At 54.0% G+C, this 24,766-nt stretch overlaps 1 protein-coding gene across 10 annotated transcripts in view; it reads right to left on the bottom strand.

The window, feature by feature from the left end:
* Positions 1–502: 502 nt before the first annotated feature.
* FHAD1 (forkhead associated phosphopeptide binding domain 1) overlaps positions 503–24,766 on the bottom strand; it is a 113,461-nt gene continuing 89,197 nt past the window's right edge. For 5 of the 10 annotated variants that reach the window (XR_004903070.1, XR_004903072.1, XR_004903074.1 and 2 more), the window contains 12 exons: positions 23,771–23,877; positions 22,668–22,827; positions 21,133–21,265; positions 17,124–17,253; positions 16,486–16,610; positions 13,891–13,974; positions 13,240–13,460; positions 12,541–12,706; positions 9,257–9,337; positions 6,827–6,880; positions 1,698–2,889; positions 503–697 (listed from right to left, as the gene is read on the bottom strand). Coding sequence is in view for 2 of the 10 variants with exons in the window: in XM_028513170.2 (XP_028368971.1) it covers positions 2,773–2,889; positions 6,827–6,880; positions 9,257–9,337; positions 12,541–12,706; positions 13,240–13,460; positions 13,891–13,974; positions 16,486–16,610; positions 17,124–17,253; positions 21,133–21,265; positions 22,668–22,827; positions 23,771–23,877 (1,378 nt within the window). In the remaining 8 variants the exon portion in view is untranslated. Of the gene's footprint in view, positions 698–1,697; positions 2,890–6,826; positions 6,881–9,256; positions 9,338–12,540; positions 12,707–13,239; positions 13,461–13,890; positions 13,975–16,485; positions 16,611–17,123; positions 17,254–20,735; positions 20,956–21,132; positions 21,266–22,667; positions 22,828–23,770; positions 23,878–24,766 lie in introns of those variants that run through there. The other 5 variants (XR_004903071.1, XM_028513170.2, XR_004903073.1 and 2 more) reach the window with 5 other exon arrangements.

Here is a 24,766-nt window from a genome sequence, read left to right as displayed (position 1 = left end):
ACCTGTGCCGGCCCACACGAAAGAGCCTGGTCTCGCCAGCTGGGTGATGAGAGGCTACGCCGTGCAGGGACAGACTGTCCCAGCTGATGCCCCTCCAGACCAGGGTGTCTCACTCCTGCTGCAGCTGACATTTTGGATCAAATACGTCTTTGTTGCGGAGAGCGCAGTGCACTGTGGGGTGTTTAGCAGCATCCCTGGCCTCTACTCATAGATGATAGTAGCACCCTCCCCGCACCCCCCTCCCAAATGTGACAACAAGCATTGTGTCCAGAAATTGCCGGATGTCACCTGGGGGGCAAAATCGCCCCCTGATTGAGAACCACTGACCTACCAGTGACAAGGCATGTACATGAGGCCGTCCCAAACTGTCTGGCCCCAGCCAAGCCAGCCCAGACCAGCACCAGTGCCCGGCATGGCCCATGGAATCGTGAGAGATAATAGGGTCATTTTCAGTCACTAGGTTTTGAGTAGTTTGTCCCACGGCACACAAGGTCCACCGGACTATAGTGACTTAAACAGGAAGGAATTATTTGTCTTCCACAACAAGAGGTACAGAGGTAGGCAGTTGGGCATGGAGCCGGGCACAGGGGTGCCGCCCAGGCCCTTCTCGTCTTTCCGTTCCATTTTCCTCGGAGGTGGGCCTTCGGCCTCTGGCGTGTGGCCTGGTGATCCCAGATGGCTGCTCCAGCTCCCAAGTCTGAGCTCCAGGAGACAGAAAGGAGACCAAGATAAAGGGACAAAGGGCAAAAAGCTCTCTCTAGCAAAGACTTGCCTTTTTTTTTATTGCAGAAGAGAAGCCCCCCTCAGGGCCTTTGCTTATGTATTATTGGTCAGAACTGAACACCATAAGCCAGCTCTAGCTGCAAGGGAGGCTGGAAACCAGCGTGGTTAGTGTTCAGCTTATATAACAGAGGGAGGCAATGACTGAGGGGCTGGTGGGTCGTATCTGCTACACTGTCTCTCTGGGAGCCTTGGGTTCTTGTCTCTCCTTGTTGCATATCTACCCCCAGCCTTCTCTCTCTGAAGACTGGCTTTGTTTCTCCAACACAAGGTAGGAAGTGGCCACCCAGCCCCGGAACTGCATCAGACTCTCCGCTCCAGCACTACTAATGACTGGCGTGCATCCCAGAGTCTACTTCCAACACTAAAAACACAGATGCTGATTGGCCCAGCTTCAGTTAGAGGAGAAACCTGATTGGTCTGGCTTAGTAGGATATCTATCGCTTGGCCAACCAGCTGTGGCCAAGAGAACAGCATTAGGTAGGGCTGTGTGGGGGGAGATGCGTTCTCGGGGAAAGGGGTGTGTGGCTATGGAGACACCCAAACAGCTACCTAACTGAAGGAGTGAAGAAAAAAAATTGCCATCATGGGTCACCATGTTCATATGATAAAAGTTAACACGTCCTTTGAAAGCCCTAAAACATAGCGGAGTCATACAGACATCACATTTAACTTACACAAATTCAAATATACATGTTCCACCAACAAACGACATTTTTCCCCCCACAAGATTTGGCTCCCAAACATGAGCCAGCCACTGGAACTCCTTACTGCCTAACCAAGTGATCTCTGATGCTGGAGAAAAACTTCCTGTTTTGGACTTTGGGGATGTGGTACATAATAAAGAATACTGTGGTAAAAAAAAAAAAAATTTCCCAGAATCCTCAAGAGTATTTTTAAGATCAGATAATGCTTACCTTTCTCACTGGCTTCAGGGCTTGGCCCTGTGTTTATTATGGCCCTTCAGTGGAATGTCACACAAAGAAAATCTACTTCCTTCTAGTTTTAATCAGTATAAAGAATGTGTTTGTCTTTGAAATATGAAAATATTTTTATTGTGGCTTTTGAAAAAAAAAAAAGGAAATGATAGCCTGGTTCTTCTTCCCATTTTGCTGGGCGGCCCTGGCCACACACGAGAGGCAGTGAGAGGACAGCTGGCTGGAGAGAGGGCGGCACACGGGAGACGAGGCCTCTGCACACACCGTGCAAAGGGCCGTGTCTGCCTGGCCAGCGTGTGCTCTTTGGTGCCTGCATGCTTGGTCTGTCCTGATGGCTTGGGACTCGCTCCCCCCAGGCCATTGGGATGTAGCAGAACGAGCAGTATGAAATGCAAGTAGAAACCTGGGTTCCAGACCCAGCTCTTGAATGGGCCAGCTGTTTGGTTTTAGATAGGCCACTTAACCTCTCTGGGCCTCAGCTTCCTCATCTGTTACATGGAGAACATAACACTCTTTACCTCCCAGGGCTCGGGCGAGGGATCGATGAGGAGTGTTCCGAAGGCTGCAGAGTGCCACATAAGTGCTCATTATCATGGAAGTGATACACCTGATTGGCGTTTTAAGTGTGTTATAATAACCTCAGATAGCAATGCACTGTCCCATAGCCCCACCATTCCTGAGGTTCACCTTCTGACCTGTGGCCCCGAGTAGCAGTCTTGGGTTTTCTTAACTGTGGGTTTCTTGGGGCTCCTTGGTGGTGACAATGGGTATGTCATGACTCAAATGTGGAACCACAGAAACGCATCTAGACCCAGGAATCTGCATCTCAATCCTGCACTCTTCCTATGCCCGCGTCTGTGTACATTGTTAGGTATTTTTTAAAAGAACCCCTTAGGCCCCACAAGCCAAAACACGGCACTGTGCACAACACCGGTCTAGGGGCACCGTGCTGGGGCGGCAGCCTTTCAAGTCCTACGAAAGCGTCTCAGTATTTTGACACAGAGGAGTCACGCTGACTCACAGAGGATCATGCAGGGCCGGCAGGATGCCCTGTCTAGCTCCTTCCACCGGGCTTAAGGAACAGAAGATTCTGGCTGGATTTGCTGGAAGGGCCTCTCTTCAGCATCTGTCCTTCTTGGTCCATCTTTGGGGTGGCCTTCCTGGCTCCCACCTTCAACGAGCAAGAGAAACAAACGTATAGATTCTACAATGGCAGTGGGATCCCTGAACATGCCACTCGAAATAAAACTTCTCTTTTAGAAAGTATAGTATTGTATGTATATATCCATTGATACAGGCAAAAGGAAGCTAAAATGATCTACCACAATCACACTACCCAAGATACTCATTCTGGAGATTTTCAGGTTCCACCCTTCCAGATACAAAGGCAAAATTGTCCCTTCTCATATTCGTGTCTTTCAAACCAGGGGCTTCTTAGAATGGGCACATTCTTTGTGACGGAGTATCTTTCTCGGGAAAAGCTGTTGCTGAACTGCACAAGTGTCTCATGTCCCTGAGGTCATGGGAGGGAAAAGGCAGGGTACTGGAGGGGGTCTGTTTCACTGTTTTATGAGTGTGGGCCCACCCCTGCCTCCCGGAAGCCAGGAGGGGGACCCTAGCCCTGGTCTCGTTGCTTGGACACTTGGCACAAGCTAGGCTTTTAAGGTGGCCGCTCCCAGGATTTGGGGTTAATGGGCTCTGAGAGGCTACTTACTTCCTGGGCTGGCCCTCTGAACCGGGCGACCTTGAGGTCACCCTTTCCTGTCACATGACTGGAGAGAGAGATCAGCAGAGACACGGAGGGGAGCACAGAGGAGATGCGATGTGTGTGTAAAAGCCATGGTGCCTGGGGCGCCACGGCTTACCCGCTCTCTCTGGGGGCCAGATGCTCTTTCTGCTCTGTTTCTACCAGATACTCACTCCGGTGTCCTTACAAAAGCCCCCTCCCTCTGTCTGAACAGGTTTGCATTCACTGCAACCCAAGAATCTCTGTCTCTCACAGCTCCGCATCTACTGCGGGTAGACTGTGACCTGCAAGTTTCAGAACAGGCTTCAGATTCCAGCTCTGCTTCCGGCAGGTTTTGATTCTGAGTTGAGGATGGTGAGGATGGTGAGGATGGTGAGGACGGTGAGGACGGTGAGGATGGTGAGGGTGGTGAGGATGGTGAGGATGGTGAGGACGCAAACCCTGGGGGAAGAGGGCTGTGGGGAGTCGAATTTCAGCTCTGCCACAGGCTAACCACGGTTACTCAATTACTCGGTTTCCTTATCTGTCAAATAGAGACCAGGATGTCTCCCCAGTCTTCCTCCACTGCCCCCCAAGAGGAGGTTTGAGGTGGATTTCAATGGAGGGGCTGCTGGACCATCTTGTGGTTTAAGCATCCCTTCGAGCCCCGGGCAGGAGCCTTGCGAGTGCCTTGAGATCTTGTTCAGAGTCACTTCAGGGTGAGAGGGGCAAACACCTCTCACCTTGGCCGGAGTGCCGGGGACAATGAAAACAGCCGGCAAATGTTGGAAGCCTTTCCCCCTCCCCCGGAAACCGCCTCTCCTTTTGAGCCCTTTTGATTTGGTTTTCAATGAAATCGCTGGCTGTGGAGGGGTCCCCAATGCCAGCGCCCTGACCAGGCGTGGGGCTGGCTGTCAGAATCGGAGCCAGGGAGTCAGTTAAAAGTGAAGACTCCTCAGTCTGGGGTCCCCGATCCAGGACCCGCCGGGAGCCCGGAGGTTTGGCCTGCTTTATGAAGTGGCAAGGGCAGGGCTGCAGAAGGCAGCCAGGATGGGTGACCCGGAAGAGGAAGAGAAGGAAAATGAGACATTTGAAAATGCAAATGAGGGCTGGAAGGACAGGGAACACGTGACTGGGTCTACCCTAAACGCCTACCCTAAATGGTCGGAGGTCACCGGACTTTCATCTTGGGGTTTGGAGGCACATGGCTCACCCTTAGAATGGAAAGGCCTAGAGAGAAGCCAGTCATTTAAATAGTGACACCCACGTGGACATGAACTCAGCACCCTGGAGTGGGGGGGACTCCAGGTGACCTCAAGCACGGGGCTCTGGGAAGACCCCAGCCTGTTCCCACACCACCTCGGGCCTCCAGTTAAACAGCCCCCCTTCTGGGAGGCCTCTCCTGGCCCTTGGACTGGGTGGGTCCCTGTGGGTGGATACACCCCTGATCTCAGTCCGCTGGCCTTTGCCCTTAAAACACTTTGTACAAAGTAATTATTTCATCATTACTTCTTTTTTTTTTAAAGTGACCCAAGAATATAAGCCAGAATGGCAGGCAGTTTTGTGTGTCTTCATTGGTCTCACTTGGGGTTTCTCACCCCCCCTCTTTTTTTCATTATGGTCCTTCCTTGAAGAGCCTTTTTAGACATTTTTGCCTAATCGCTCCCACACCCATGAGATGTTAATAGCACAGACGGCAACTGTATGTCTGTCTGTGCGTTACACGTTTTTGAAAAGGCATTTTTGCCCCCTCGGGAGTGACACTGCCCCCACTGGGGATTCGTGATTGAATCCCAGTGACCTGGGCCGCACCTGACAACGCGTGGGCTCTCATAAATAGTTGTGGAGTGAATGGGGGCTGGGAGGGTATCTTTTCGTTTACTTTTCCAACCCCAGTGCCCAGCACAGCATGTGGCCGGGACCAGGTATTCAGTAAATATCTGTTCACTAGAAGATTTTCCTCATTGGCCTACAACGGACACATCATGATAAAAGGCTGTTAGCTTGCAATGAAAACAAAATTAATGAATGGCATTTTGGAGGGCAGAAAAACAAACCGCCCGGGACCTTACAAAGGGAGGAGCTGCCGGTTCTGAAGCTGGCTGGCGCGGAGACTGCTTTACGGGTGGGCAAGACCAGAAGATGAGGTTTCCCACGCCGTGTCGTTGTCAAGGTGGCCACGATGACTCCGTGCCCATAGGACTCAGGGCACACTGAGGGGGGAGGAGACCCCGAGCCACACTTTGCGAGGAATCTGGGGGAAACCTTTCTGCCCCGAAGAGGTCCTGGACACCGAGGTCCCGAGGGTGGGCTGGAGGGCTGGAAGGAGGGGGAGCTCAGTCTTTGCTCCGAGCTGGAGCACCACCTTCTATCCACATTGTCGACCCACGTTCTGTTAAGACCAGAGGTGGCCTCAGGCTCCAGGAAGCTTTGCGTTGGAGAGAAGCACGTGTTCCAACAATGTGCGCGGTATCGGCCCATTCCTATGGCTCCTCTGTCATCTCACACCCCCAGGTGGCCCTGGAGGGCAGTTTCTGCCAGCTCCGGGCTCCACCATACGCATGCGTGAGTAAGTGACTACGCTCCCTCTCTTCCCGCTTCGCAGGGTGGCAAAGGTCTCAGATGCGGGGGTGCCCTGGGATGTTCTCTGTCCTCCTAACGTCCTGCTCTGGGTAGTAACCACCCTCCAGTCCCAAAAACAGGGTCAAGAAGAGGCTTTGTTTTCCAAAAATGTCTCTTACTTAGAAAGAATCATTTTTTTTTCCAATCATAATTTTGCTGTTTCAGAATGATGGTGGCCTTTTATCAAACTCAAATATATCTCCTCTCTCTTATCCAACTGAAACGTGCTTGCCTTTAAGCTTCCTGAGAGCGTGCGTCTAGTCTCTGCAAAGTGGGAACGTAAGTTGGGTCAGTCCCAGTTCCTGGGCGGAACTGTGAATGGCAATGTTTCAGCACGTGCAAGATTTCAGAGTCTCGATTCTCAACTCACGAGTGTTCTACAGGGTGCTTCCTTGAAATTCAAGAGAAATGCCACCCGAAATGTATCAGGTTTATTACCTGGATGTTAATTATCTCAAAGAGGGTGAGCAGCGCTCACCTGGGTGTTTGTCGGCATTGAGTTCCGGCTCTCCTCCTTAGCTGTGTGGCTCTGGACAAATGACTTCAGTCTCTGAGCCTTAGGCACCTCGTGGGGTTACTGGGGGTAATAACAATACCCACTGCATAGGGTTGGGGTGAGGATTGACTGAGCTGACCCTTAGCTCTGCGCCTGGCACGTACAAAGGACTCGGGACATAACAGACAAGGTGTGGGGGGCAGTCCCTGACGCCCGGGTTTCCTGCTGACCTCCTACTGATTCCTCTCTTCTCCCGCCGCTCACCTGCGAGTGTGAGTTCTGCATCGTGTTCTTCACTGCCTCTACAAACACTCGCCTCTTAAACACAGAAAGAACAGTGGCACGGTTTAGCTTATGTTCTTCTTCGACTTTTGCGTCAAAGAAAAATGGATTTTTCTCAACTTTCAGCCACCGCCCATTTGGATGGAACGTGGGGCCTTCCCAGGGTCAGGTCTGCGGAAGGGGAGGTGGCTCTGGGCAATGCTGCACTGCCCGCTGCGTCCCTCGGGGACCTCTGTCCCAGATTCCAGAGGGAGCCGAGGGGAGGAGGCTGGTCGGTCCAGGGCCCTAGGGAAAGCAGCCTGCTTCGGCCGGAAGCAGAGCCCCCCAGATCCTAGGAAGGGGCTGCAGACATGCAGTGGGTTTCCGCCCAGGTGTCCCAGGACCCAAACACGGTGAGAGCCACGGCAGCCTCCTCCCTGTCGGGGACAAATTTGGAGCGTCCCCTGGGCTGTGATTACTGTTGCTGGCCCTGGTCTCCTCGAGACCCCAGATCTCAGGGACAGTTCGTTGAGGAAAAAGCATCCCCTAGGTGCTGGGGACACAACAGTGAGAGAGAGCTTCTTCCCAGCCTGACACCCCCGCAGGTGACTGTGCAGGGGCACCGGGAAGGGGGACAGGGGACGTTCTCAGAGAGCCCTGAGCATGCACCGGGGCCACCAACCTGCTGCCTGCAGGGGCCAGGGAAGTCGAACACGTGAAGTGAGCTGGGTGGTGATGCTGGCAAACACGCATGCCCAGCACCTTTCTAAGGGGCCCAGAAGGTGGTGGCCATGGCACCACAGGCCTCAAGTGGCCACATCTTCCAATTTCCAATTTCCCAGAGAAGCCCAAAATCCAGGGTATTCCACGAAAGTGCTGTATTTGGCAATGTTACTTAAAAAAAAAGTCCCACGAATTAAAGAAAATCATCTGTGGGCTGCCATCTCGAGGCATCTGCTTCAGAGCCCACCCCCTCGGCGGCTGGTCGGTGCGCGGTGAAGATTTGGGGGTGCGGTGGCCAGGTGAGCTACAGGGTGCTCAGTTCAACTTGGACTTTGGAATGAAACCAAAGAATTGCTTTAATGTAAGTAGGTCCCATGCAATAGTTGGGTTATTTATCTGAAATTCAGATTTTACTGGGCATCTTGTTTCGTTTTGTTTCGTTTTAATTCTGGCTGCCCTCTTGGATGTCCACAAAACTCACGGAGGAAGGGAGGCCATCTGTTGGGATGGGGCACGGCTGCTTGTAAGGCTCTCCCACTCTTGGGGACAGATGCTGACTCTACCCCCAGAGCCACCTTCTCTGAAGGCTGAAGGGCCGGCATTTAACTGACAGTTGCCCTCCAGGCATCTTCCCTGGCGAAGGCTTGAGCCTGCCACTACTCAGTATTTATCACCAACTTAGTTGAGAGGAACTAAGCCCAGAGGACAGTCACCAGCCAAATTCCCAGATATTATAAAGCAGTACTTTTCAACCAGTAACCTTTCTCCCTCCTCGTTTGCTTTTTTGGCAGGAGGACTCTTCACCTAAGCAGAATCTCTGGAAGAACATGGCATATAAAACAGATGATGCAGAGCTTCTCTCGTGGAAGCGAGGTGTGTGGGCGTGCTGAGTCACATCCTACCACGGAACCCAACAGCTCCAGGGAACCCCGGTTTGAACATCACTCCAAAATATCTCCCTGGATTCGAGCCCATCCATCGGCGGACAGCTGAGGGCTGGAGGGCAGAGTCTGGCCCCCGCACAGCTGCTTTTCCTGGACTCGTGGGGACTCGTGATGACATCAGTCTGTCTCCAAAGCTGTTCTCAGACAGGGCGCAGCCAGCGCTTCCCTGCTATTCTTAGGGATGTTGTTCATGCTGTCACACGATGTCCTCTCTGGGGGAAAAAAGCCGGCACTGTCTTTGTTCTAGGACACTTCTGAGCATCACATCCATCGTATCTCATGGATACCGTGACCTCTGCACCGCGCTGAGTTTTCCATTTGCCACTGGCCACCAGAAAGCCCACCGTCAAATGAAGCTCCCCCTTGGCTAGGCGCGGAGGTGGCGACAGTGGACACTTTCATCCTCATTCCTGGCTCCTGTTTGTACCCACTGCTTCCTTTCTTTCGACTGCTTCTGTCATTCTCCGGGTGCACATTCTCCTAAAATGGCTGTCCCATCAGCCAAAACCACACTTGCACTTCCCCTCTGCCTTCTGTCCCCTCCAGAACTGGGTTAGATGCTTGCTTGTGTCTTAGGTCGCTTGTCCAGGGAGCGGGCAGGGGACCGGGCAGGGGCTGGGGGGGGGGAAAGGGAGGGAGTGGAGGTGTGTCACTGTTCCTTGGGCGGTAGGTATACACTGGCAATGGGCACCCCCATAAGCTCTTACCCTTGAAAATACTGTATTGACTTCGTGTCTGGCTGCAAGATCAGAAAACCCCTCCGTACCTGCCTCTCTTTCTCTTTGAAGGGACAGTTGCACGGTGCTGATTCTTTGGCATTTTTCTGTTCACGATCCTCTAAACGTTCCTGCGTGAAAACAGCAGGTGAGCAAGAGTTGTTCAGTGTGTCCTAACCTGCCCCATCCTGGGACCTACCTCTGAGGCTGCTAGGAGGTGGCGGGGATTCAAGAGTGGGTGGGCAAAAGATGGGGGCGGGCAGGGTCTTTTTCTTCCTCTTCTACCCATGCACTGCGCCACCCGAAGCACGTCTTAACTTTCTCAGCCTTGTGTGGGCCAGAGGGCACCACCGCCAACCCCTTCCCCCGTCCCATTCTCATCCTACCAATTCCTGCCCCGCAGCCAAAAACACACGAGTGGCACCGAGGGAACCAGGATCTGGCGGCTACCTAGGCCCAAGAAGACCTTGGGAAACGGCGAGTAAAGGAATAGTGGTGAGAGCGAGGATGGTACAAGAACGTCTATTGAGCGGTCAGTCCTATGCGCCAAGGGTTTTGTACACACGCGCTCATGGAACTGAATGCTATGCGCTGGGTGCCATTCTTATTCTCATCTTAAAGATGAGGAATCTGAGCTAATCAAGCGGAGGAAATATTAGGGGCTCTGGAGCCGTGGAGACCACCTGGCAAGGCTGTGGCCACGCCCCTTGGCCAGGACTTGATTGGCTAGAGATTTGATTGGCAGGCGAGCGGAGCCAGGGAGCCCCAATGAAGAGGGCTGGCGTGCTTCCCGAATGGCAACTTCTGTGCATTTCAAATTTCCCGATTAAAAATTCCAGCCTTAACCTAAGTCACAAAAAGTATCTGGGCCTTTTCTTGGCCGCGGCCCTAGCTGTATTCACCAAACAGAAAAAGAGGTTCACAAAAGAGCTGCCGGCTTTGCAGGGGGGCGGGGCGGGGCGGGGAGTGGGGGCGGGAAAGCTGGAAAGCGCCCGGGGCTGGCGGAGCGGACAGCTGGCAGGAAGCTCTCTGGGGGAAATGCAGGGCCCCGCCCCCTACCAGGAGTTAGTTGCCTTTTCCCTCCCTGGTAAGGAACCCAGCATCCCATCATCGAACCCGCCCAGTGTCCCGGTGAAGTCGATCCCATTGCTACTGTTTTGGATTGTTTTGTTGGCGACCCTGAAATACAGAGTTAAGCCACTTACTCAGGGGTCAGTCAGGGATAGAAGTGGGGCTCGAACCCTATGTTTGACCCCAAAGTCCGCCTCCGAACACCGACACACACACACTGCCTCCCTCTCTAGTGATATGGGGCGTGGACTAGACTGAGCGAAGCCTGGGCCACTGTCGCTGTCACTCGGTCCCCTGGACGGAGCTGCGGGCCCAGGGCACTCCAGAGGCACCTGGAGGCCGATGACCACAGGGTTGTCTGGCCACGTCCAGCACTGAGGTTTTCTCAGCATTTTATATCAAGTTTCGTGTTCACGAAGGGATTAGTACAGGGGCATGACTTTTGACTCTGGAAAGTTCCGCTTGGTGACGAGATGCTCAAACATTAAAGCTACAAACTACATTTTGGGGGGAGACGGGGGTGGGAGTTCTGAAGCTCAGGGTGAGTAATTAATTTCATTTCCCAGAGCGCCAACTAGGCCATTTCTCTGAATGGGCAACATTTTATACAGGGGACCAAGAAAAAAAAATATGACTCTTTTGTGGAAATATTAGGAGTAAAACTTAAGACAGAAAGGGATCCTATTTTCCAGTAACTTCCACATTAAAAATGAATATATACTCCTTGGAAGAAACTGATGCCAAGACAGGTGTGTACACGTTCCCTTCAGAATCCAGCAAAACTTGAAACATTCATTATTATTTTCCCTGACAAACAGGAATTTCCGACAACATATTAGTAGCCAACCTTGGGTGCAAAGCCAAGCCCTGGTGAGAGAACCCAGGAGCCGCGGAGAGCAGAGGGGGAGGGGTGCCCTGGTGAGGGGGTGGTGAGGAAATGGGCCTGGAAAAGTGACCCGGGCTGGGGAGGGCAGCCGGTGTGCCTGGGAACCCCACCTCTGCGCTGAGCAGTCAGGTGATGGACCCCCTGCGGCCCCAGCGTGCCTCTTTCTCAGATGGGCTGACACCCGCCAGCGCTCCGTGCAGCGCTGACAGGACAGAGGCAGCATGCGCCATGCAGAGTGGTGACTGCCACTCTGTAAGCACTTGATACGTAACGCCACCAGCGTCGCTGCCACGCTCATGGCTGGAGTTCTTAGACATCTTCCCCCAGACTGTGAAGGCCGTAAACTCAAAAGTTCCCATACACTAGCTCTTCCGGGGTCCCGGTCACAGGTTCAACTTGGCCATTGCAGAGCCTTCTCCACGGAAGGATGTCTAATGCCCAGCAGGTGGGCACGGCCCCTGCATTTGCGTATGAATGGGCGGTCCATGAATAATGCATGTGAAGCCTGATTATGTAAATCCTCAGGCTTGCTTACACTTTTAGCCAGCACATGACAATGGCCTTCTTTGGGCCCTTTGCCAGTCCCACTCCTGTGGTCTGGTGTCTCTGATTGGGGGCCTAGCCTGCCATGCCCTGGGGGGAGGGGTCACCCCAGAAGGGGTGAGCTCTCCAGAGGGCACATTAAAGGACAAGTCGGAGCTCTGTCACTGGCTCGGCTCTCCCTGGCGTGGCTTGGTGTGACACACGCAGACAGGGGTCTTTGAGGCTTAACTCAAGAGTGGTGGATGTGAGAAACGCCCTGCCAGTGCTCCCTCAGAGCGGGGCACCCCCTTCCTTCCTGGGGCTGCCAGCCAGGGAGCCTGCGGTCGGGAAGGTTTGTGGGCCAGAGGGCAGACTTCTGCAGGGCACTCCTCCGAGTCAGCTCTTCACCTGTCTGCTCCGCACGAAAGGATGGCTCTGTTCTTCGGGGACATCCCTCGGTCCCCATCCACCTGTCCGTCCATCCATCAAATATGTACACAGATATGTATATTTATGCATATCCATGTAAATGTGTATATACGTATAGGAGACATGGCTGTTTCCTACGTTCTGGGCAATCAGCCTAGGGAAACCGAATCTTTTATTCTCTGAGAGCTTATTCATCTATGTATCCCCAAGGCCTGGCAGAGCGATAAAAGTATGAGTAACAGCCACCATGAAAACAAATACAGAGGAGTTTCTGAGAGGATCACACAGTGAGTGTCGGATGGAGCATCTAAATCCAGCTCTGTCCGATGCAAAAGCTATTCCGCCACCTTCCTGGGCCCGGCTCCCCCTGGGGGGCAGAGGGGAGGCCCAAAGCACGGGCTCTGGGCCCTGGGCCGGGCCTCTCACCTTGTGCTGCCTCATGGCCCTGTTGAGCCTCTTCTCCTGGCGCAGCTGCTGCTCCGTGCGCTCCAGGGCCTCCTTCAGCAGCGCCTTCTCCTCGGTCCCCTTGTAGACGTCGTCCTCCAGCTTTGCCACCTGTGACTGGTACATCTGAACGGACACTTTGCTCTGCCTGAGCGTGTGAGACACACAAAGCCTCTTTTCCCTTCGTCCTCCTCGCTCACCGTCAACATCCCCGACCCGGGAGGTTCTGCAGATACTCCCCGATGCTGCTAACTTAGTGTTGTCATGGTGCGCAGGAGAGTGCAGGGCAGAGTAAAGAGCGGATCAGTGGAATCAGTGAAGGGTGAGGAGGGCAAAGGATGTGCGGCTGGCCCCTCCCGATTTCCCAGAGCAGGTCGGGGTGGGGAGACCAGCGGCCACCGGAAGTGCGATGGAGCTACGGAAAGTTCGCGAGGGCGGAAACGTAAGACAGATCCAGAAAAGCTGCAGCTCATTCATTGATGGAGAGCAGTGAGTGGAAGCCCCTGAGCTCTTCCTTCCGTGGCTGCTGTCTCAGCCAGACGCTTGTCACTACCAGCTCTGGTCACCGTCCTCAGATTTTTGCCATTCCACACCCCGGTCTGCGTCCCCCTGCCCTGAGGCTTAGCCGGGGGGAGTGGAGGCCTGGGCCTCTCTGCGGGGACACGGGGACACGGGCGGTACCTGAGCTGCTCAATGTCCTTCTCGTATCCTCTCAAAAGCTCCTCCTTCCTCTCCAGCCGGCTCTTGAGTTGGGTGATCTTATCAAACACCAGGTCGAGGTCCCTCTGTCGGAGCTGGTTGACCCTCTCCCTCTCTTTGGGGGAGAGGTGTTTCATGGACACGTGACCTGCCATGTCCTTGATGTTCATCAGACTCCCGAGCGTTTTGCTCAGATCCATGTACTACAAGGAAGGCGTTTCGCAGGTAAGAGGCCTGGCCCGAGGCCCCTGGCGGCAGCTTCGCAGAGGGAGGCGAATGCCTAATTCTGATGCATTCGTTTTTGGCATTCGCCGGGAGTCAACACAGGTTTTGGAAAGGAGTGCAATTGGGGTGTTGAGTGTGGTGTCCATTTCCCCCCATCCATTTATACTATGCCTTTTGAGAATTGGGCTGGTGGGCAGGGGGATGACAACAGAAATAAACATTCGTTCTTACTCTGTAGGTTTCCAAGGAGCTGGTTACGCTGCGCCTGGCCCACGCTGGGGCGGTAGACGGGTCTCGCAGAGCCATTGTAACAGCCAAAGACACATGTGGGGGCGGTACTTACACTACCCCGTGGCTCGCCCCAACTGCCGGGGGCCCGAGTTTGCACGGGAGGTTGTCTCTACGTACCAGCTTTTCACTGAGCTCCAAAGCCTCCGCCACGTCCATCTTCCCCGGCTTCTCGGTGCCCAGGTTGGCAAGGCCGTTCTGAGCCTGACATGAGAAAAGAAGGAAGAACTCTTGGGGCTCTATGATGAATTTCTGCATCCAGCAGTTAAAACGCTGTGCAGTTACCACAGACTAAGTTGGCAGAGTTGATCTGCATTTCAGTTTCTGACCTTCCGGTCTGATGCCTTTGTCACCTGCCTTCTTGTAACTGTGTCCCTACCTTTCAGAGCATGACGCTCTTTGAAATGACACATTGCTTGTCTTATTCTTTGTTCACTGCCTTTCGTCTAGACCAGCCCTTGTCCCTCCTCTTGACACTTAGCCATACCTGGGCAGACCTGGTTGTTAAAACTGGGGGTGGGGGGTACTACCGGCATCCAGTAGGTAGAGAGCAGGGGTGCTGCTACATATTCCACAGTGCGCAGGACGGCCCCCCAACAGAGAACTACCTGGCCCAAAATATCAGTAGCACTGAGTCGGGGAGTCCTGGTCTAGATGGCACGCTCCCAAAACACGGGAGCCAGGTTGCTTTTGCTCACTGTCCTGCTTCTTGTGCCTGCCGTGGCACCGGGTGCAGAGTGGCACAGGGTGGGCATGTTTGTTGAGTGAATAAATGAAGGTTAAATAGAAAATAGCCCCCCTTTCTATAAAAGCAATCTGATTTTTTATGTAGCAGAAACTATACCCTCACAGAATTTGGCCCAACCTTCCCCTAGTAGTAGACCCTGGTGGGCGAGCGCCCCTTCAGACCCTTTCCAGAGACACCTCAGGACGGTGTTCAGGGCTGTGCACTCGCTAAGACCCAGACCAGCCAGCTGGCTGCCGAAAGTCCCTGCCGACCGCATGGAAAAGCCACCAGACTGATCAGGAAATCCGAAGGACCGCAAACGGCCAATAAATCTCCTTAAAAACTCAGCTGGGCTTTCAGGGCTTGCCGTGAGCACCTCTCAGCCCACAGCGCTTGCCGGCACTGTGCTGGAAGCCGCGGAGATATAAACAAAAGCCCAAATGCAAAAGTGTAGAGGCCCCAAGAGGGACTGTGATAGATGAGAGTGGACGTTTGTTATACACTTGTAGAGATGAGACTAAGAGAGGCTATTTGAACACGACAAGGAACTGGGCAGAGCTACTGCAAAACCCCCCCTGAAATGCTGCTCAGTGTCTTCACCGCCCCAGAGCTGCGTCCTGGGTACCCCTCTGCAGGTGCCCCTCTTTCCCGAGGGAGGGTCACCCAAGGAAGGGTCTGAGCTACCGGTTCAATTTCATAGTCCCCAGCCCCTTGTTTGCAGGGTAGCTGGCTGCTAGACACAGCCTGCCAGGGACACAGCCCTGGCTCCGTAACTCATTATTCTGTGACCTTGAGCGAGGCACTTGACCTCTGGAAGGCTTCAGTTTCCTTCTCTGGAAGCCAGGGATCATCATGGCAACTAGACACAGGCTGCTGTGAGGATTAAGTGAGATATTGTGTGTGGAGGGCTTAGCTCAATGGCTGGCACAAGTCAGCACTTAACAGATGCCAGCTGTTCTTCCTCCTGCTCCTTCTCTTCCTTTAACTTTAATTACTGCCAGCCTTGAAGGACTGAGGTCTTCCAAGAGAGTTGGGAAGTTTGGTGCGCCACGGTGTCAGCGGTGGGCTCAGGGGTCATTGCCAAAGGGAAGGAAAATCTTGGAGGCAGGGTCAGGATATGATACCCAGGTGAACTTCCCACCTGGAGATTGTCCCTGGACTCCCAGCCCCAACTCCCAGCCCCAACTCCCAGCTGCAGCTGCAAGCCCCGCCCAGTGGCTCCTGTGATTGACCCTGACCTGAGTTCTCCATTGTCATGTGTCAATCAAACACCCAATCAAACATCCATTTAGGGTACAGGGTACCTTCCACCGAACCATCGAATTACTTCTGAAAATCCCGCCGGATAAAACGATGCCCCTTAACAAAGGAAGGCTTTCTTGACTAACGCTCTTTAAATACTACTTAATAATAATAACAACAGCTATAGCTTACTAAGTGTTCACTGCGAGCGAGGGGCTGGGGTAAGAACTTTACATAATTATCTCCTTCAATTTTTTCATCATCATTTTCCACCTGGGCCACGGAGTCCCAGGAAGGTGACAGCCTCGCTTAAGGTCACGAAACTGTTGGTGCTCAGCTGCCAACACAGGTCTCCCCGACTCCGGAACTGGGTCCCCTTAACCGTGGCTGCCGCTGCTGCCCTTCATGTGTTCATGTGGTTCCGTTTACAGCAAAAGCAAACTCGAGGCCAACTCATGGCGTAATCTGTGAGTCCGGTGAGTATTTTCTGCACAATATAACATGTGATGGGCAAAGGAGGGTCCACCAGAGGTTGACCCGGCCCAATGTCAATGCAAAGATGTGTCACACTGTGCACATATGGAAGGCCACCTTTCTCTCGGAACACTGGACCGCAAGGCACCAACCAGTCAGTACGGACAACAGCCCACTGGGCAGCGCCTGACCCCGAACCACTGGTATGTGTCTGCCCTCAGGCCTGCCCCCTCCACCTGTCAGTCATGCAGAGACAAACTTGATTAGGCTACCTCTTGGATCTCTGTTCTTGAGAGAGTGGGCCAAACGGGGTTTGCCTTCAATAGTTTCTGGACATTTTTCTCCATTCTGAGAGTCTTTAAGTCTAGACACGATTCTTCCAGGTGATCCTTATGATCTAGAAAAGAAATCACTTAGATTCAGAAGAAAGGCTCAGGAAGAAGTTGTTGCATGTCATAATCACAGCTACCACTGACTGGTCTTGTCCAAGGTCACACAGCAAACAGGAGGCTGCAGGAACAGGGACGGGACTTGAACCCAGGCTTCTGGGTCCTGGCCCAGTGCTCCACCAGCAGCGAGCTCAGCCCCCGGAGAGCACTACCCCCCTGCACCGGTATCCAAGGGAGTTCCCCAAGGTGGACCCTTGCACAATAGTGCTTGCTCCGTGAGAAACTTTCCACCAGACCACAACGAAATAAGAAAAATTAGGACAATGTAGGGGGTTTTCATGAAATCCTATTTATTTAATAGCAAGTTCTGCACTCGACTACCCCCCCATTTTTTTTTTTTTGTACGACAACATCCTCTCAGTTGCTCAATTAGACGTGTAGAAGGCAATGGTCCTGGCAGAGCGCTCAGCTCCCACAGCGAACCCCGGAGTCGGAGGCCGACGGGGAAGGGGGGAACTTACTCGACGAGCAGGCCTTCTCGAGCTCCTTGATCCGCACCCGCAGTTCAGACAGGGCCTTTTTCTGACGCTGAATGACTTCCTCGTGTCGCGACCCTTTGCACTTGACCCCCAGGTCACTGAAGGACTGCTCCTGCGGCCAGAACGGTACAGACAGCAGCTTTACTGGGGGCGAGACTTCTCTTAGGTTCACAGAAGCGCGAACAATACACACACACAGCAGAAACCTGTCGCTGAGCCCGTTGGGAAATATTGTGAAGGGGCGCCAGCAGGGAAGGGGTTCAGAATTTTCACTTCGAACATAAAGGCACACCTAGGAAGATTTCCGACGTTCCTACCTATTTAGCGTAACTATAAACAGAAGATCCCCTTGTTGTTGCCTCCCCATGTTTGGTTTCTATCTCATCGAAGCTGAGGTTTCCATTTGCTGTCATTCCGTCTCCTCCAGGAGGGGCATTTTTAGGTGAGAATGTGGGATGCGTGCTTCCTAACTGGTGATAAGGATGGCCGTTTAACACTCGCCAGGGGGAGTTTGACAGGCGGGCTCTTGGCTGGTCTGGAGAAAGGAAAACCCCTCTCTGAGACCTCCGAGGCCCTAGAACAGCTCTGTCCAACCTGCGAAACGGGAAACCTTTTCTGTCTGTGCCACCCACCCTGGTGGCCACTGGCCACTCAGCTAGCATGGGGCTTACGAGGGCACAGACCAGCAAAGGTCTTCTTCCTCTTTTACGGGTCATGCACCCCTTTGAGGACACAGGATTCCTTCCTCCAAAAAAAAAATGCATGAACACACAGTAAGTTGCATTTGACTTCTGGGGGTTCAGGGATCCCCCGAAGGCCCGTCATGGGCTCCAGGTGAAACGACACTTCTCTAGGGTACGCGACTCACTCGTTCACGCGTTCATGCACTTCACAAAGATTCACTGAGCCCCTCTGGGTGCCGAGCCTCATTCTAGGTGCTGGGCACTCAGCCGGAAACAAAACTGGCAACATTGCTACCGCCCTGGCTTCTGTATCCTGGTGTGGGGAGACGGACAGTAAGTCCCAGAAGTGTGGAAAAGACATGGTGGACGGTGGCAAGTGTTAGAGGGAAAACAATGGCAATGGGATAGGCTGTTGGGAATGGTTTTCAGCTGTGGGTAGAGCTGCTAGGGAAGGTCCCAGTCAAATGGCAAGAAAGGGAAGAAACGGACAATTCGGTTCCTTTGTAACAATTTTGGCTCACTTCACACATTCAGGAAATACGCACACACACGTACAGCACCAGGTGCTGTTCTGGCCACCGGGGCGAGATCAGGGGGGCAGGCGGACAAGCCCCGCTGCTGTGGGGCTCACGGCGAGCCAGCAGACAGGCACAGAGATAATTCCAGAAAGTGGCCAACGCTCCCAGGAGAACGGAGCTCTTGCTTTGAATTATCAGATGCTTAGTAAAGGCTCATTGGACACATCCCAGGCCCTAGGGCAGCCGTGCTGGCCACTGAGGGCGCCAGCCCACGGCCGCCTCCACTGAGGGAGCCCAGCAGCCTGGCTAAGGCCCTGCAAGCAGGGGCTGCAACCCATACCGCACCCCCACGGCCCCTCCACTGGCTCCTCCAGGCTCCGCTCCCTGACGCCCCGATTGCAAGAGCTCCCCCATCCATCCTCTCCGTCCTGAACTCTCCCGTGTGTTTCCTCAGAGCGCTCTCCCCACCGGACACTTCCTTTGGTTTGACTTGGTTGCTGCCTGTCTCTCCCCTTTCAGAATGTGGGCTCTGTGAGCGAAACCTTTGTCTCCACCGCAGCCTGGGCCCGAGCACAGGGAGACGCTCAATTAAACATGCAGCCCGAGTGAAGCGAGGTCAGAAAAATGGGAGCCGGAAGGAGCTCGCCCTGCTTTCTGGCTGGGACCAGGGCTCAGCAGCGGAGAGAAGGAAGGGGTGCTCCACCCCGGCTACACTTAGTAGGACCTCACTGGGCCCCGTCCCTGGCTCTGGTCCACTCACAGGATGCACAGTCGGTCCACTTCCCCATTGGTTCTACGCTGGCCTCGCTCTCTTTGAGGGGGTGTGTTTGCCCTGGGGGTAAATACCTGAAGTGTCGAGTGTGTGTGTGTGCACTTGCGTGTGTGTGCATGCACATATGCGTGTGTCTGCGGTATGTGGAAGTGGGGGCCAGGAGATACTGACTCTGGGGTAGGACAGCTTGGCAGTGAGGCTCGGCGACAGCTATTCCTCCGCATGAAGAGCGCGCCTGAGCCTGACGTGACCCTGAACTCATGGCCCTTCTGGGAACTTGTTTATTTAGAGAAGACGGAGATTCTTTCTCATACAACTCTTAAGCCCTCTGACCCACTTTGGCTTAGAGAGCAGGAAGTGGCCCGAGCGTGGAAACCATTCTGAGACGGAAAAATCCTTTTTTCCTTTTATCTCTCAGCCGCCCTCCTCCTCTGCTAATCCCGCCTCATAATGGAAACCAACCCTTGTGGGGAGCAGTTGGCAGTCCATCCCGGCCAACACGTGCTCGCGGAGCTGGAGGGGGCGCTGGGGGGGGGGCGGAAACCCTGTGTACCCTCCTCTGCACCCAGCACAGGACCTGGCATACAGCAGGCACTCAACAGTTGTTGAATGAGTGAGTGAGTATGGGTCAGGTCTTGCACTAAGAGTTGGGATTCCGGCAGGAGTGGGACCCGTTCTCCGCCCTGCGGAGCTCAGCTGCGGGGACCCGCTGCAGCCCCAGCTCCAGGCCACGCTGTGCTGCAAGACGACACTTCTGTGAAGTGCTCTGGACCGCGGTCAGTGCCAAGGACAGCTGCCGGGCCGCCGAGCCCTTTCGTTGGAGCTGTGTGCGGCCCTGGCTCACGGCTGTTTGGCAGGAGTGAAGCGTCTTTGAGGAAGCAGGAAGGCAGGCTGACACATTTGGCTCCGTTTCCAAGTGAAAATCCAAAGCCCATTACTGAACCGCCCTGCTCTCTAGTTTCATAAAGCAAAGCGGGGGGTGAGGGGAAGTGACACCCCGGGACTCCAGGAGACACGGGCCCCCCCCAGGGAGCACCGTGCCCACGGTCAGCCAACCATGGACAACGGGAGCATCGCGGGCCCAGCCACGGGGGCAGAGCATGAGTGCCACCTTTAAGGGTGGCATAATGAAGGCTGCTCTCACACAGACACACTCTCGGTTTGCTGCACAGCTGGGGCTGCAGACACGCACAGGCTGCCGGGCAGGCACCCGAAAGAGGTCGCCACGGAGCGTCAATGGTGCCGTTCTTTGGGAAGGCAGCGAGGCCCCGTCAGGCACCCCTGAGGACGTCCTCCGGACCCGGCAACTTCACACCTTGGGATTTGTTCCACACACGTGAGAGGGTACTGACTCAGTGATGTGTGAAAGCCAAAACCACCTAAATGCCCACCCGCGGGGGACTGCCTGGACGAAAGGGACACGGTGGAATTCTACGCGGCCGTTTAAAAGAAGGAGGTAGATCGCATATACTTACTTGAAAAGAAGCCCCTTACATAGTGTTATATGGGAAAAAAATGTATAGAATACATATAGCTTGATATCATTATTTTGCAAAAAAAGCTATGAAATAAATAAATAGATTATAAATAAATATATGTTTGTGTGTGTTTGTGTTTATGAATAAACTTTATTTCTCAACACCCCCACGAGGTGATTAGTGACTGTCCTTTCTCCCACTGTCGGGACGAGGGGATTGGCTCACAGTAACCTGAGGTCACGGTTTCTGAGGGGACGATCCCGGCAGCCCCGGATCCAGGCCAGGTCTTAACGGCCGCACAGACTGACTGTGCAAGGGTGCGTAAGGTCCGACGGCACACACGTGCTGACCGATGACAGCTGTCTGCTGACGGCAATGCGAGAGGCAGGGCTTCCGCTTTTTTACTTTTGCATCACACAGAAGCAAGTGCTATTTTTGGAACTCAGAATGAGAATGTTTTCCAACGTGGAGAAAGCCACCGCTGGGCTCTCTCTTCCTCAGCAAGCCCCTCGGGGCTCCCAGGACTGGCCGGGCACTCACCTCCTGGCTGCTCAGGAAAGCGTTGGTGCGGACCGGCTCTATCTGCACCGAGATGTCACGCATCTGGGCCGCGCTCCTGGGCTTCTGCTGCTTGTCCTTGTGCGGCTGGAGTCTGTGCTCCTCCCGGGAGGCTCTAGGGCAGAGCGGAGGAGTCACGGGGCTGCGCCAGTTTCCACAGAACAGCGGGCTCCCTTCGTGCCCCAGTCGGATTGGGAGAAGGAACTCCGTTTTCCAGCCCCCCTGCCCACAGATTCTGGGGAATGTAGTCTCAGCGGCCTTCCAGGAGAGTGGCAGGAGGAGTCGGCACCCACCTGCCCCTGCGTCCCACCCGGGGCCTGTGGGACACCTGCTGCGCCACTCACAGGGCATTTGCTGTGCGAGGGCTACTTCTGACTCGGTTTGGAGGTTGGCCCGTCCCCTTCTCACAACAGCCCCATGAGCTGGGGACTCGCCTTGCCCCGTTTTACAGGCAAGGACAGAGACACACAGCCACTTGCCCGTGGTCACAGAGCTTGTAAGTGGAAGTGCCTGGCTTTGAACCCAGACAGCCTGCGTCTTGAGTCTGTTCTTTCTTTCTTTATTTCTTTTTGATCCTCACTGGAGGTTATGTGTATTGGTTTTTAGAGAGAGAGGAGAGGGGAGAGAGAGGAAGAGAGAAACATTGGTGCGAGACAGATACATCGATCGGTTGTCTCCTGTCCACTCCCCAACCTGGGATTGAGCCCACGCTCTAGGTATGTGCCCTGACCGGGAATCGAACCAGCAACTTTGGGTGTATGGGATGGTGCTTCCATCACCGATCCACCAGCCAGGGCTGGAGCCTGTTTTTCTAACCACTGTGTGAATCTGCTTTGGCTATAGGCCATGAGGTACAAAAAGCCACAATGTATACACAAGACATTAATCTTACTCAAACTTTCTTGGAGAAAACATTATATTTACGTCAAACTATGGATAAGTTATGCAACTCACATATATTTTTTAAACAAATCCATGGGACAGGGATATCTTATATTTATTTTAAGCTGACCTCTCACACCCCCAGTTTATACAGTTGTTCAATAAATATTTATTAATTTCCATATGTGCTAGGCACCACGGGAATGCTGGGAGGCGATTCCAGGCAAGGTCAGTACAGACCCTGTCATCATGGGGAAGGCAGACAAAGAAACAGGCAACTAAACACAGCTTGAATGAGGGGCCCCAGGCAGAGCAGGAGCCCTTGTCTATGTTTGGTGAGGGTGAGGGACTGAGGACTTCCTGGAGAAAGTGGCATTTAAGCCCATTATCATCTGGAATAGTGGGCAAGAATGTTTAGAAGCACAAAACTAAGCAAAGCTCTGTTTCAACTGATGAGGTTGCGAAGCAGTGAAATACATCATCTGTCTGTCCATCCGTCCGTCCGCCCATCCATCCATCCATTCACTCAGCCATCTCCTCAATCATCCTTCCCCGAGCTGCTTCTCTCTGTGCACGGTTCCCTGGGCACTCGGGTGCGCCCGGGCTCCCCACGCCACGCAGACCTTCCCACACACCTGAATGCCTCCTTGAGCACCTGCAGCTCCCTGTCCTTCCTCTCCACCAGGCCGGTCATCTGAGCCATCTTTTCCTTGAGCGCACTCAGTTCGTTCTTTTGCTGTTGGACCAGAGCCACGTTCCTCTCCAGTTCTAGCTTCTGCTTCTCGTTGAGCTCCCCTGGGGGCGACATGAAAGCTGGTGGTGGTGGTGGGGGGTTGTCCTGCCTTGGGTCTCCGCTAGGGACGCAGCAGATCTGGAGAGAACCAGAGGAGGGTCTGCCCTCCAGGGACTGCCTGGGGGCTTCAGCAGCAGCCAGGAGGTCTGCTTTCATCCTAGCAAACACCAGCAACATAGCACATGAGTGTACCTTTCAGTGAGTGCTGGCTCTGTGAGGTCCGGGTGCTCCGGCCTCACCCAGTGTCACCCTGGCAGATGCTGTCTGTTCCCATCTATGTACCAATGGCATCGTAGGGCACTCTTTCCGCTGCCTGCTTCTGCAGCTGTGTGCCTAAGGGTGCTCTAAGGCCTCCGGAGTCTGCTCCGCTCAGCTGTCCACCAGGTGCAGCAGCCTCCCACCAGTGACGGGTGGAGATGAGTACACGGCTCAGCTCCCTCGCCCTCAGGTGGGCACCCCCAAGGTTTGAGCTTAGAGCTCCCTCACCCCACTGTAGGTGGCCCCGCTGTGCACATCAACCCTTGCAAGCAGGTGAGTCTCAGGTGCTTTTGCATCAGAGGGAGGGGACCTCAGAGGAGACACCTGTCCCTGGGTCCTGAAGCTGGTGAGTGCTAGGGCTTGGACATGTTGCCCTGCCCCAAGGGGAGCCTTTGCTCCCAGAGTCAGGTTCTCAGTGGTAAACGGGGATTCTCCTCAAGAAGGAAAGCCGCATTTCATCACAGAGGTCCAGAGCCCTCTGCAGGATGCCCCCTGTGTGTACCCCTGATACCCAATCAGTGCCACAGCCAGGATACAGCTTCTGCTGACCCAGCACCAAGAGCTGACCCAGCCCAGGAAAGCGGATCGAGTGGGATTTTTAACGCCACGCTTTCCAACTCCCCAGCCGCGGTTCTCCCCTGTCTCCAGGTGCGCCAGGAAGTCAGAGACACAGGCCCGCATCCGCACCTCTCAGATCTGACATTCGGCCGTGGGCGTCGGACAGGTTTTTCCTTAAGCTCATGATGACCTCCTGCTGGGACAGGATCTCCTTCTGCGCCATCAGCAAGTCCTCTCTGAAATTCACAGAAACAGGCAAAGTCAGTCAGCGCAGTCCGTGTACTTTGAGGTACGGACATTAAAAAGAAACACATCAAGGTAGAGAAAGGGTCCCGAGTGGGTTCTGTCTGAGGTTGAAATGGGACCTGCACGAGGGTGACACCGTTCCCTGCTCAGGCATCTGTCAGCAGAGTTGATAGGCTGGTGGACGTCTGACCTTCGGTGGAGAGAGGAGGGAAGCCTACTTCAGGGGGCGGGGCTCAGGGATTCTCTGCAGCCGAGGAAGGAGGGAGGAGGAGAGGCTGGCTTCTGTTCTCACACCAGCTCTTTTTAGTTTCTGATGGAGACAAGTGGGGCTGGAAGAGAAAGAATGGGGTTCAGGGGACCCTTTGTGGAAGGGTGGGCTTTGGGACCCAGATAACCATGGGGACACAGGCAGGGCAAGATGAGGACAGCTGCTTCCCCCGCCATGCCTCAGGGGGCAGGACATCTTTGGGACCGCGAGCTCAGGGTGCAGCTCAGGGTGGCTACACCCAGTGAGGGGTATTCCGTGGGGAAGGGCCCCGAGGAGCAGGTGAGAGGCCTCGCTGGGGTGTAAGTGGGAAGAACACGGGGTGTGTTTCTGAGCACGTGTGAGACCCCTCGGCCCTGAGGGACACATGTGTGTACACACGTGTGTGTGTGCTGGGGGAAGGTTGAGGTCTAGCACGTTCCGATGGGGGTTAAGAGCACTTGGGCAGCAATTCATGTCATTTCATTTGAGTTCACAGGCTTTTAAAATCCAGGCTCTTCTTCTATAGACACTTGAAGGGAGGGTGTGTGTATGTTATGAAATAGAGCAAAATACTGGCAGGTCGCACGTCAAAGTAAAACACTGGTGAAACAAACAACTATATATATACACAC

Source organism: Phyllostomus discolor, chromosome 5 (genome assembly GCF_004126475.2).
Source record: "Phyllostomus discolor isolate MPI-MPIP mPhyDis1 chromosome 5, mPhyDis1.pri.v3, whole genome shotgun sequence".
In the NCBI taxonomy this organism is placed as follows: Eukaryota; Metazoa; Chordata; class Mammalia; order Chiroptera; family Phyllostomidae; genus Phyllostomus; species Phyllostomus discolor.
The sequence above is the reverse complement of the archived record's forward strand: the minus strand, read 5'-3'. Positions and strand labels throughout refer to the sequence as shown.